This window comes from Leucopleurus acutus (genome assembly GCF_964270905.1).
Source record: "Leucopleurus acutus genome assembly, chromosome: 5".
Lineage (NCBI taxonomy): Eukaryota > Metazoa > Chordata > Mammalia > Artiodactyla > Delphinidae > Leucopleurus > Leucopleurus acutus.
The window spans coordinates 125031943-125046298 of NC_139147.1; the positions used below are offsets into that span (position 1 = coordinate 125031943).

At 38.0% G+C, this 14356-nt stretch overlaps 1 protein-coding gene across 2 annotated transcripts in view; it reads left to right on the forward strand.

Annotated features, from left to right (window-relative positions):
* Nucleotides 1-14344, forward strand: part of PIK3CB (phosphatidylinositol-4,5-bisphosphate 3-kinase catalytic subunit beta) — a 193288-nt gene extending 178944 nt beyond the window's left edge. For both annotated transcript variants that reach the window (XM_082839733.1, XM_082839734.1), the window contains 5 exons: nucleotides 5474-5641; nucleotides 7072-7195; nucleotides 10866-11011; nucleotides 12337-12469; nucleotides 12839-14344. In XM_082839733.1, coding sequence (XP_082695859.1) covers nucleotides 5474-5641; nucleotides 7072-7195; nucleotides 10866-11011; nucleotides 12337-12469; nucleotides 12839-12976 — 709 coding nt within the window. In that variant the 3' untranslated portion in view covers nucleotides 12977-14344. The remainder of the gene's footprint in view (nucleotides 1-5473; nucleotides 5642-7071; nucleotides 7196-10865; nucleotides 11012-12336; nucleotides 12470-12838) is intronic.
* Nucleotides 14345-14356: the final 12 nt, after the last annotated feature.

A 14356-nucleotide genomic window follows, 5' to 3' on the forward strand; every position in this document is an offset into this window, starting at 1 on the left:
TATTGCCCACCCAGGGCCCAGGTTAGATGGCAGACTTTCATGGTATATCGTCTCATCAATGAGCAGACCTTTTCTAGTTCCCTTTATACATTTGACAGCCCTTTTAGAGCCCCAGCTCCTGCCATGTCCAGATCCTGCCTCTCAGACTCAAGACCATGTCTCTTTTCTCATGGGCATTAAAATGTTAACCAAGTCAGTAACTTCCTGAGCCATTACTATGAATAATCTATATTTCTGAGATATAGAAGTCTCCTTTTTTTCTTTATTAATCATAACTTTTAAAAAACTTTTTTACTTTATCTGTTATTTTTTAATATGTTTTAGTATCTACAGCAACTTTGTCCACAAGGTTGCTAGAAACAGTTACACTTGTGATTGACTTTATCCCTGCAAGATTATAAGTATTTCTTGATTTCAAGTTTAATTTATTTAAAAACTTAAAACAGTTGATATTTATTGACTGAAACAGGTTTTGTATTAGGTTCTTCACATGTGTAATGACATGTAATTTACAGCTTTACGAAGTTGTGTTATTCCTTTTTAGCAGATGAGAAATTTAACCTTAAGGGACTTTAAACAGTTTGTCAAAGGTTACAAAAATAATAAGTGGTGGAGCTAGATTCAAATTGGGGTCTGTCAGACACTAAACTTGATTTCAGTTCTGTTATTTTGGTAGTGTAAGTGAGAAAAATTGTGGTAAGACCTATCTAGTAACTATTTGTTTATCAAAGTATTCTGGTGCCCCAAATATGTAATTGTCCATTGATTTTTTTAAGAGGTTTTTAGTCTTTAGATTTTTTTTCCAGCATACACTTTTCTAGTGCTATTGAGGTAGAAAGAACAATTTGCTGTGGGTTTTGTTCCTTGAATGGGACTTGTAGGAATACCGAATACAGAAGTATTGGAATACAGAAGTGAGATTGTGGTTCATATATAAAGGACCTTTGAGTACCATAAATGACAAAGAGCTTTGCTTTTAAATTAGCAGTAATTTCTAATACGGCTCTGTAAAAATAGAATAGGTAGTTTTGAATAGGTAGCAAAACTTTTGGTCAGTCACTTACTCATAAGAAATACTATGTAGATAAGAGGAGAATGGGTGATTTTAAGAAACTCTCCCTGGGGAACACAAACCCAGAGGGTTCTGGCCTACCTTTTTTCTTTTTTCTTTTGGTTTTAGTGGCACACAGCCACAACCCATTTGTTTACATATTGTCTATGGCTGCTTTTATGCTATAACTGCAAAATTGAGTTAGTTACCTTATAGTCTATAGCACCTAAAATTAAAATATTTACTATCTGGTTCAGTCCAGTAAACGTTTATTGACCCTTCTTATAAAGTAAACCGCAGTGAAAATGATTTTACTTCATTTGTCCGTAAAAAATGGGGAAAACTTTTCAAGCATAGGCTCGCAACTTGTTGGTTCTTTCCAAGGTCAGCACATAAGCTACATAGTGGTCTCCTTTGCTACGAGCAGATTCTGGCCATATGATGTCTTGTTAATTATGAAAGGCTGAGCTAAAGACTTTGTCTTCAGTTCAGTCAGAGTAATTGAAAGCCTCAACTAAGTTCTTTTCTCTTAGTTTTTTGTTTTACCCATTCTATTTAACTGTAAAGCACATTTAGCATCAAATAAAGTTCATTGTGACCTCAGGCAAAGGGAGGCAGCCACATGTGGGAGTGCTAGAAATAAACCTGGTATCTGTCTGAGGGGAAGCAATATGTGTCTAACAAGAAAAAGGAACTTGTGTGTTCAGTGAGATCTTTGCTGACTTTTTGTACTCTGACCCCATGTTTAAAAAAATATGCAGGACTTCAATTCTTTTGAGTTCATTTTCAAACCAATAGCTTTTTTTCCCCACCAAACATTTTTTACTGTTTCTATAAATATACATGCCCCAGTGTTCCTGTTGTACGTGTTTTTCTTTTGGCCAGCTGTTTAGGTTAAACCTGTTCATGTAGCACACACTCTTTTAGGTTCAATGTCAAATCTTCAGATACCTTCTACAAATTACTGTTTTGATCAGAATATTTTAGCACCTGCAAAAGTGCCATGTTAGCATGAATGAAAGTGCATATTTCTCATTTTCATTTTTCTCTGATGTCTCAAAATATTCTTTTGGTATCTTCCATGCCAAATTAGAACATTTGTAAGCCATCAATATGTTAGAACACCCTGACCTTTGGTCAACAAATAGGTAATTAGACTTTTCTGTCAAGTCTGATAGGTTGCATGTAAATCTACCTGGATTTTTGGTAGATTTGACAGTCCCATCTTGTGCCCTCCCCCCCCCACCATACAGATGACATTGAATTTTGGAGAGTTGTCTTCACTGTGACTTTATATTTGAGTTGCACTAATGGGGTTTACTTCCCTTTTAAGAGAGCTACACAGCAGTTCTAATGACACTGGTTTCAGTAGGTAGAAGGATGAAGGAAGAAGATGGAAGCAATGCAAACCTTAGGTAAAAGAATTATACTTGCCTCCTTTTGAAGCAATGGGCTAAGGTACCACTGAGACTTGGAGTCAAGGCCAGAGAAAACTTTCTACATACTCATTCAGAGTAGGGTGATGGGGCTGCCATCCCCACTGCTGTAGAATTTATCTCATTTTACAATTCTTGCTTTAATGGAAAGATAACAAATTGCTCCTTGGGTCAGAGAGTCTGAGAAAGGAAGATAAACATTACTAAGCGTTGTCATGGCCTTTATAAGAAGTTGAGTGCAAAGGGTGCCCCCGTAAGGTGGTCAGGGCTCCAAGAGTTTGTCCCCAGCTTGACTTCTGTCAAACTGTCTCTATGACAAGGATGTTTTTTCCTTCCCATTGTGAGCATTCCATCCTCAAGACACTAAATGCTTTCATCATTGTCTGCTTTTGAAGAGGAAATTGTTGGACTTTTGCCCAGTTTGACTGCAAGTGGGGTAGGAGGAGATGTAGGAAAGTGAGCCAAAGTGCACTTTAACCAGACAGTGTTTACTTCACATGTGTTGTGTCACGATAAGGATAGGGGTATTGCTAAAAACTTTCATGCTCCATAGCTACCTTTTCTAGTGAAGCATAAACTTTAAAAAAAGAGAAATAAATTAATAATGCATATGTAAAGCAGGCTATTGGTATATCAGGCTGTCAGCATGAAGTTTCACAATTTTGCTTCCAACCGTATTTTGCTAGAACTAGGGAAGTGCTTAAAGAGGCATAAAATTGAATTGTTGGTTGGAAGGAAATTTAGGAACTATTAAATGAAACTCTCCTCTTTTATCTGATTATTACACACACTACCACGCTCATTCATTCCCCCAACACACACACACACACACACACACACACACTCACTCACACTCACACATTTTTTCTCTTTGGTAAAGTCCTTATGTGGCAGATAGAGGTCTGCATGGTCTTTCCAACACTGACTCTTTCTTCCCCTCACCTGCTCCCCCTGTACTTCCCTCTGTCCCTCATGCCCTTCCTCCTCACAGAGATCTTTCTTGACTGTTGACACGTTCTACTGGCACTTCTTATTTATCCATTGATCACATGCACATTGTGCATTTGTGGTTTGTCTGATCAGTGAGAGCAGGGACTGCATTTTTGGCTCATTTCTGTGTCACCAGCAGCTAACACAATGCTTGGCACATAGCTGCACTCATATATGTATAGAACCCGTGAATTGCATCCATTGCATTTTCTGTAGTCACCTGACTTTTATTTGAACTTTGCGAGGTATTTTATTCCATTTTGTATTTGCTCTAGTGATAATACCATTTTTAGAAAACTGAAGAAAATGTTGACAACCAAAGTGAGAAAAGGATAATATTAATATATGAAGAACTCATATAAATCTCTAAGGAAAATGTTTAAAACTCTAATAAATAGACCAAGTATGTGATTAGCTAATTCACAAAAGAAATTCTACATAAAATGGCTAAAAGAGACCTGAGAAAATGCTTATTTGCACTAGGGATCATATAAATGCAAAGCAAAGCAAAATCCTACCTATAGATTTAGCAAAAATTATTTGGCACAAGAAGCAGCCTGAGAGACCTCTTACACAGTGACTCTGTAGACTGTGTTAGGTTAAAAAGATAGTTTTAGAGCCACTCAGACCTAGTTTTAAGTCTTAGATCTTCCACTTGGTTAAATGTATGACTTTTTTGCAAATTAATTTTATGTCTCGTTTATAAAATTGGGAATTTACCTATTTATAGGGATTTTGTTATTGTTTGTTTAATTCATTCAGAAATACTTATTGAGTGCCTGCTTTGTGCCCAAACACATTCTCAGGTACTGAGGATACACAGTGAACAAATTATCCCTGGCTGATGGAATTTACATCCTAATGGTAGAGACAGACAATAAACAAACACATAAATAAAATGTACAGGATGTTGGATAGTGTTGAGGGCTATAGAGGATTAAATAAAGGAGGGAAGAGATGGCAGTTAGTATGTCACTGTGTTGCTATTTTAAATAGGATGATTCAGGAATCCCTTACTGAGACGGTGACATTTCAGCAAAGATTTCAAAGTGGTAAGGGAGTAAACCATGTTGATGTCTTGGGGAAGAATGTTCCAAGTAGAGAAAATAACACAGATAAAGGAATGAGGGAATACTGTACCTGATATGTTTGGGGAATAGCAATGGAGCCAGTATAGTAAGAACAAGTGATCAAGTGGAAGATACTATGAGAGGTGAAGGGGGACGAGATTGAAGGCCTTGTGAGCTACAACAAGCGGGTTGGCTTTCACTTAGGTGGGAAGTCATGGCTGAAATTTCAATCAGGGGAATGACATAATATGAGTATATTTTAAATGGATTATGTTGCTGTTGCATTTAGAACAGACTATGCTGCGGAAGCGGGTAGACTAATTAGGAAACTTGAATTTTGAATAGGGGTTGATGGTGACCTGGACTAGGGTGGTAGTTTAAGGAAGGGTGGAGACAGAGAACTACTTAGACTCTGTACATTTTCAAGGTACGTAAATATTAGGCATGAGAGGAAAAGTGAAAGATTACAAGGTCTTGGGCTTGAACAACTGGAAGGATGGAGTTGTTGTTAACCAAGGTAACGTGTAGAGTGCTTAGCCTGCTGTGTGGCATCTACTAGATGCTACATAAAGGGTGGTTCCTTCCCCAAAATTTAGGGTAAAAATGAAAGACTTTTCCTTTATCTGATGTGCTTGTGTCCACCTACACAAACAAATAGAATATTTCACCAGAATAATTAGATAACAAATTATACATTTAGCTAGCACATTGGAGTTTAGTAAATTACTCCATCTGTTCACTAAGGTATTTACACTCTAATAGAAAGTGGAACTAATATTTGTCTATATGACTGATACAGTAATGGCAAGGTTATCAATAGTAATAAAACTTTTTTAAAAATCAAAGAAAAAACATACTCTGTCAGTGTTTCATTTTATGGATAGCATACACATGTGACTCTTTATGCCCCTTTTTTTTCTTTTCAGGATGCTGCCTTATGGCTGTTTAGCAACAGGAGACCACTCTGGCCTCATTGAAGTTGTGAGCACCTCTGAAACAATTGCTGACATTCAGCTGAACAGTAGCAATGTGGCTGCAGCAGCAGCCTTCAACAAAGATGCCCTTCTGAACTGGCTTAAAGAATACAATTCTGGGTTAGTGTTCTGGGTTAGTGTATTTTGTTTGATTATCATTCTTCTGAACAAACTGCCAAACAAATAACTGTTCTCACAGTTAAAATCATCAGTGTCCTAGAGGAAATATTAGTGTTATTTATTGCTTCATTTCAGGTTAGATCAAAATGACAAATAGGCCTTCCTAAAATCTTACAGAAGATTAGCATTGAATTCTGCTTCATCTAGATCAAATTTCAGAGCTGGGCAGTAGTTTAAAAATCTAAGAATTTAAGTGTTTAACAAATAACATATAACTTTTTAAGTGCATGAACTTCCATAATTATGTGAATGTATGAACCTAAGTAAATTTTCAATAGATTTTTAAAATAGAAGTAAATGAGTTTGTAGGCTGATCTTTCCAAACTAAAAAATACAGTGCTAGGAATTGTGTTACTTACAATTATTATGTTGGAAAAGCTCTAATACAAAGGAAATTAAGGAATTTCACAGTGAGGGGAAAACACTGCAAGTATTTTTGGCTGAAGATTTTGAAGTCAGACTTAAATGTTATCATTGGCAAAATCCAAGAACTTGGACTTCCCTGGTGGTGCAGTTGTTAAGAATCTGCCTGCCAATGCAGGGGACTTGGGTTCGAGCCCTGGTCTGGGAAGATCCCACATGCTGTGAAGCAACTAAGCCCGTGTGCCACAACTACTGAGCTCGCATGCTGCAACTACTGAAGCCCGTGTGCTGCAACTACTGAAGCCCACGCTTCTAGAGCCCGTGCTCCACAATTAGAGAAGCCACCGCAATGAGAAACCCGTGCACCGCAAGGAAGAGTAGCCCCTGCTCGCCGCAACTAGAGAGAGCCTGCATGCAGCAGTGAAGACCGAATGCTGCCAAAAGTAAATAAATAAACAAACAAACAAACAAATAAATAAATAAATAAAATCCAAGAACTTGTATGTGAGAATTAATTTTCAAATTTTGATTTTAGGGCCTTGTCCATAAAGGGTCTGTATTAGTTACTTCTGATGTAAGTCAGTGACTTTAATGGTTGGCACTGTAATACTTAACTCTTAAATATGGAATTCTAGTCTTCAGTCAAAACTACAAAAATGTTCCAAAGCCCAGCATCATTCAGCCAAGCTGATGGTCTCCTCTCATTACTATGCATATGAACCTACCCCCGTCCCCCACAGAAATGTGGCCCCAGGACACAGCAGTTTGAATAGTTGATGTCCAGTTACCTGATGTCTTTGAGCAAGCCTGCTGACTCCTCCCTGCCCTGCTCCTCTGATCATCATCCTCACTCTTGGCTGATCCAGCATCTTCTCCTTATATGGTTTTGGCAGCTCTGTGTTGCAGTTGTTCTCACATTAAAAAGGAAACAGAAGTGTGGATTGGCTCCATCCCACACATTTGGAGGCTGAAAACCTTCCTTGCTCCTATTTTTTTCTCTTATTCAGGGATGACCTGGACCGAGCCATTGAGGAGTTTACCCTGTCCTGTGCCGGCTACTGTGTAGCTTCTTATGTCCTTGGGATTGGTGACAGACATAGTGATAACATCATGGTCAAAAAAACTGGCCAGGTAAGCAACTTCCCAGAGTGCCAAGGGCCTCAGTGATGCTGGTACTTATGTGCAGCACAATCTCTTATGAAACTCAGATTCTTTATGAGTCTCAGTCATGCCTTTGTCTTTCCTTTTATTTCCCACCCCTTGTTTCATATGCCATCTGCTTCATATATTGGTTTGTTTGCTTGAAGTTAGGTGATAAGCATTTATTTAAATGTTTAAGAAATTATTTAGGTTATTTACAAGTGACCTATTCCTTCAATATAAGAAATTGTATTTGGGACGCATATGTGCCTAAGAGCAGAAGGAGCAGATAATGTGCAGGATGTATTAACTTTAAAGAAGGTAAGTGTTAAAAAAAAGAAAAAGTTGAGACAAACCCCACTTGAGGCATTTTTTCTTTTAGAATATCAAATATAATCATCTGTGGGAGTAAGGCGATACGGAGTATGACTAATATCATTTTGGGGTAGCTAGGGAGCTAGACCAGGTTATACAATATAAAGAAGCTCTTAGTTTTGAAGTGAAAATTTTCTTATTCTTCAGAGTGACTTTTGTTTGTAAATTCTTTAATATTAAGCAAAGACAGATGAAATAATTTGAGACTTTTTCAGTTTAGCCACCCTTAGAATTCCCTGACACTAGGGGCATTCCAGAGTAAAGACTCTGAGTCACTCTGTGAACTCTGGCCCTAGGTGGGACTCAGAGTTTTACACCTCCTTGGAGATCTGGGTAGTTCTGGCTTGAGGTTTTGAGAGTTGAACCTTGTGTTCACACTTAAAAGGATTCCCTCCGACTTCTGGTTAATCAAGCTGAAACACAGGTTTTTCTCCATTCTTTCTGGATGCCTTTCTAATATATTGAGGAATAAGAAATATGTAAATCCAAGAAGTCAAAAATAATAGGAAAAGAGGCCAACAGTGGGTGAAAGACATCAACAGATTTGGGGATGAGCAAAAGCAAAATGGAAAAATAACAGTGACTCGGCATAACTGAGAAAATGGCTACTTGTGGAAGGGTGTGTCAGTCTGAGGAAAGCTCTGGAATCAGGGGCACTAGGTGCTGCTGAAGGTGGGGAAAGGGGAAGAGGCTGAAAACAGGATTGATTGGCAGTTTATATATGGAGCAATTAGGTGCTTATATCTCCTTCCCAACTCCAAGAAGGGCTAGAGGGTTTATTCTCTGAAGAAACCAATTCTTCTGACTCAAGGACAAACAGCTTCTATGGAAGCTAAGGGTAAGATGCCATATTAAAAATAGGGATGGAGTGAAAGTTGGCATGATAAATGGTATGATTCCCAGCCATTTCTGCTTGCTTTGCTCCAAGAACAGTAGCAACCAGGTGTATATTCCCACTCTCGCAATAGACTACATGATTCTTCTCAAGAGAAACTGATCAGTTCCAGTGAAAAGGCTTACAGATGCTGACTTTTGAGGTCTCTCCCCAGATACTCTGCAAGGAAGCCCACTGATCAACAATCCTACCATGTCCGTAGATTTTTCATTCATCTTTTTAGTGACCCATTCTTAAATATGAATGGTCAGCCAAAGATTATCAGACATTTGTTGAAAGCCTCCATCATGAAAGAGACCAAATCAAGCAAAATGGGGGGAGGGGGAAAGAAGAACTCTGGGAAAACAGTACCTGCAGTAAACAGAGGATGATTTAAGAAGTAAAAACAGGAAAGATATTGCATCTATGAAGTAGTAAGATTCTATTTTAAAAAATTAGAAAATGGAATTCCTAGAAATTAAAAAGAGGAACAAATAAAATAGAAGTATAAACTAAAGATCAACTAACATTTCTTGAACTCTTTAACTTGTGGAAGGCACAGTTCTTTAAGTTCTTTATGTACGTTAACTCCTTCAATCCTTATGATAACCGTACAGAGTAAGTGGTAGTGTTATCCCCATTTACAGGTGAGAAGATTGACACAACAGAGAGTGGACATACCAGCATTAAATCCTGGCAGTTTGGCCCAGATTCTGTTTTTTAGGCACCAGGCAATGTATTGCCCTTTAATATCCCGAAGAGGACCAAGATATCTGATAAGTAGAAGAAAGAGGATCCAGAAATGATAGAGGATCCGTCCAGGGAGGTTCACCATCTAGCGTAATAAAAGTTACAGAAAGAAGTAGCACATAAGAGGAAGGGAAGGAACTTACCCAAAAATAATACAAAAACATTTCCCAAAGCTGATGTTTGTGACTATCCAGTCAAAAGGGCACGAAAGTTCCCTTACAGTAGATGAAAAAACCCTTACTAAGGCCATTCACCGTGACATTTCAGTGCATCAGGCATAAAGTGATGGTCTTAAAACCTTCCCAGAGATACAGCAAGCCACATACCAGGGTTCAGGAGTTAGAAAGACTTGACTTCTAAAATAGCAGCGTTGGAAACTGTATAAGACAGTGGGAATTAGCCTTCATGATTTTGAGTGAAAATGATTTCTAACCTAGAATTCTATACCAGACTTTCAGTATGAATGTAGAACAAAGACATTTTCAAACATAAGGTTTCAAAAGCTGTATCTCTTCTGCATCTTTTTTCAGGAGGGTGCCAGAATAAGGGCATCCATGAGAATAAGGGTCTCAACTGGGGTGCTTTTGCCCTTGGGGGACATTTGTCAATGCCTGAAGACAATTTTGGTTGTCAGGATGCGGGAGGGGGTATTCTACAGGCATCTGTGGGTAGAGGCTAGGGGTGCTGCCAAACATCTTATAGTGTATGTAAGATAGAACCTCACAACAAAGAATTTTAGGGCCTAAATGTCAGTAATGCCAAAAGTGAGAAAGCCTGGTCTACACCAAAAGAGAAATGATGTGGAACCCAGGAAACAGGGACTGCAAATGGGAGGAGAGTGAAGGTTGAGCACGGGGTGATGGTTCTTTGGCAGGCTTAGAGAACAGCCAGCCCAGACAGGAGCTAACAGATTACCTGACCATGTGGAAAACCGTTGTGAAATGATTTTTAGATTTTTAAGATTTTGTGAAGAATTAATGACCAGATCATAGAACAATAAGACAAAAAATAGTTTTGTCAAGAAAAAAGATGAGCAAGAAAAGGAAGTGTAATCATAGTATACTATTACCACATGGCTTATGTACTTCGAACAGTAAACACTGGATATTGACTTAACCAGAAATTATGATATCATGTGTTGCATTATGAGGCATGACATCAGCACAGGAGTACTAAATCTTTACCTTCCATAATAATCCAAAATTAGGAAGTAAAAAATAATTATAAACATACTATTTAGAAAAATGGAGACATATATCAGGAAAAACACGTGGACGGGTGGGGAGAAGTTACCTCTAAGTAGTAGTGCTTAAGGTGGTGAGGGAACTGGTGGGGCAAGGATGTACTCTCTCTTTGTTTTATTTCTGTGTGTAAAACTGATTTTTTAAAATCAAACATGTTTATTATTTGGATGTATTTTTCTTTTTAAAGATTCATCTTTCCCACTGTGTATATACAGTTTAATATCAGGGTTATTATTGAATATAAAAGACCTTCGAATGTCAGAGCACTCTTTTCCCAAATGATCCAGGAGGCCGTGTAGTGTCTCTAATACTACTCTATTTGATGTAGTGCATGGGCGTCTAGGACTGCTGAGGCCTTGCATTTTTATTTGGAACCCACCAGAAAAAAAGGGGAAATTAAATCCCATTTGTTTTCCAGCTCTTCCACATTGACTTTGGACATATTCTTGGAAATTTCAAGTCTAAATTTGGCATTAAAAGGGAGAGAGTGCCTTTTATTCTTACCTATGATTTCATTCATGTGATTCAACAAGGAAAAACAGGAAACACGGAAAAGTTTGGCCGGTGAGTATTGTCCTTGTGTCAGCGTAAACACATCTAATGTTTTCTCAGCTGACCAGCTAGACTAGCATTTAGCTGAGAGGTATATTTAGATTGGGGAGATAGTCAGTCTGCTAACAGGAGGCTTTGGGGGAACTTGCCTGTCAGATCCTGTTCTGGTTCAAAGAAGAGAAAAAAAATGCTAGAGGGCTTCCCTGGTGGCACAGTGGTTGAGAGTCCGCCTGCCGATGCAGGGGACACGGGTTCGTGCCCTGGTTCGGGAAGATCCCACATGCCACGGAGCGGCTGGGCCCATGAGCCATGGCCAACGAGCCTGCGCATCCTGAGCCTGTGCTCCGCAACGGGAGAGGCCACAACAGTGAGAGGCCCGTGTACCGCAAAAAAAAAAGCTAGAAATTTGAAATAAATTATTGTTTTATTCCAATAGTGTACCACCTTTTACCTGTATTAGAAAATTCTCTGAGACTGTTAAGACATTTGATAGTGAGATGGTGAGAGGGACTGGCATTTTGCTGTCATTCTATGTGAAGTGCAGTAAGAGAGTCAGGGTTCAGGGAAAGACTTCGTAATCTCTGATCTATTCCTTGCTGTTTGTAGGTTTCCAAGCACATTACTTGTCATCTTGTCTTTACTTCTTCATTTTAAATGGGGACAAAAATAATTATATTTCAGGGATATTTTGATAATGAGAGATATGTTACATGATGTGATCAACTCATCCATATGCTTACCAAATGATTGCTAGTATCATTTCCAGTTCCGCATGGGTTTCTGCAGAGTATAACTCTGGATCCATTTTCCTCTTTGGCAAAATTAGGGAGATCGGATTGGGTGGTCATCTTGAATGACCAGCTTGAAGAGGAGAGAGAGGGAAGGCAAGATGATAGAAAGGTACAATGCAAATTCATTGACACTGGTTTGGGGGACATTAAAGAAATTAAGTCTCTGGAGTCAGACCACAAATCTAGAATCTAGAATTATGGTTAGAAATCCTTATGGATTATAATCACCACTTTTTTATAATTAATTTTTGTGACACATAGAATTATAAAGCCTAGATTAAGTGTTAAATTGCCTTTTATCACATAATTTCTATTTAATTTTGTTTTTGAAAAAGATATGTGTGGTTTTAGAGAGCTTGATTTATTTTATGTAAATTTTAGTCCTGGGACAATTTTCAAAAGGGTAAAACTCAGAAACGAACCTTTAGTTCAGTATAAATTTTCCAGCTCTTATGGGAAGTCTAGCTATATCTCTCATTTTCCTTTATGAAATTTGCTATTTCCGTTCTAACATCATACTCTTGTGATTTGCTGCATCAACTAAAGGTTCCGCCAGTGTTGTGAGGATGCATATCTGATTTTACGACGGCATGGGAATCTCTTCATCACTCTCTTTGCACTGATGTTGACTGCAGGGCTTCCTGAGCTCACATCAGTCAAGGATATACAGTATCTTAAGGTATAAACCTCTTTTCTTTGTAAATTGGACTTTGTGAGCATAGAGCTCAGCCGTACCTGCCTATTTCATTCAGATGTTCAAAGGGAATGGAACAAAGTCATTTCCTGTGAGACAGTTTTACACAGGAGTGGTAGTGACAAGCAGCTCAGTAGTTGTCTTGCAGTAATCATAAATTCATTTCATCTTCAAAAGGCCTCTGGCAGAGGTCATATTATCACCATACCTTGGTGTTCATTCTCTCTCCCATAAATGGTATTTGAATAAGGACATGGGGTATGCTGTGTGGCCAAGTCAGCCTCCTGCAGACTTTGAGATTCGCACCTCACTACAGAGAATATATAAAATCAGATCTTTTCCCTTCATTTTCAGGACTCTCTTGCCTTAGGGAAGAGTGAAGAAGAAGCACTCAAGCAATTTAAGCAAAAATTTGATGAGGCACTCAGGGAAAGCTGGACTACTAAAGTGAACTGGATGGCCCACACAGTTCGGAAAGACTACAGATCTTAACGATCAGCCTTTGCTCCTAATGTATTTGTTGGTTTCGTTTAGTTTTCATTTTGCACTTGCACTAAATTGAACGTGACCCTGCCAGAGATGTTATAAAGGGAATGAAATCCTGGAACCCAGAGTTAAATTAAAAACAATGGCATCCCACAGAAACCTAATCTGAACAATCCCTGATGACCACCCTCTGCTTTTGAATGCTTCCAAGATTCATCATGCAAACTGTCAACATTATGGATAATCATTTCCTGCTGACTTTGCACGCCAAGGAATGCTACTAGAGATTGTTTTTTGTCTTTCTGTTTTTTGTTTTTGTTTTTTTTTTTTTAAGTATTTGGTACTTTTCTGGAAAGGTGTAAATACTTCTTTTTCATATTGTGACCAAGTGTTATCACTCAGCCAACTTATCCACACCTGGGGACTAGTAGCTGTTCTTACTTTCCAAATGAGGCTTAAAAGAAAGCTTTCTTTCTTCCCTTTTTAAATGTGGAAACTACAAATTATAATATAATTTGAAATTATGATTTTTCAAAAATCTTTTAAACCTGTGGAAACATTAATTCTTTTGTTGATACTTATCTACTGTGATAGCATCATCCCAGCCAGACTTGATGAAAATCTACTTGGTGAGGCAAATATAATTTATGCTGCATATATATTTATAAAATTTCTAGTGGGAGTTCTATATAAAAAGGATGTTATTTTGATTTTCTTCAGCCTGTGTTTTAAAGTTTTACAAAAGCAGAGCTTTTTCCTAAGTTACTTTTTAGTTAACTATGTGATCCAGTTCTTCCAGCTGCTTCTATAATGAGGCACATATTAATACAGTTTTTACATGGTATCTATGAAAGAGTTCACTTCATAGAGCATAATACTTGAGCAAATGTATCCAAGACAGAAAGCAAATGAAAAGGAAACTATTTATGGAATAAACTCCAGGCCTAAAATTCAGTATTTTAGTAAAATGCCAGCTGTTCTTACTGTATTTATTAAAACTTGTAATAATGTGATTTTTCAAGGATATTAGTTCAAATTGAAATGTTTCATGCCACATGGAATTCTTTAATTTATTTGTTGAGGTACCATATATTTAGGGTGCTAGATGGCAGAAAATGTTAATATGTGCAATAGGAACTACTGGTTTGAATGTGTAAATGGATGCTCTTCCTGAGCACTGGCAACATCCAGCAAAACTACTGCTTATTCTCCAAAGACTATTGGGAGCTCTCAATCCGCAACAACATGGGAAAGAGAACTGAGTATTTGCCCTGCGACTGAGTTTTCTATAGGAATTTTATTAAAGATTGTTTAATTTTGTTGTCTTCCTTCATGTTCTCAGTCAAATAAATGGGTGAGCTGGTTTTGGCTGCTCTTGGGATGTGT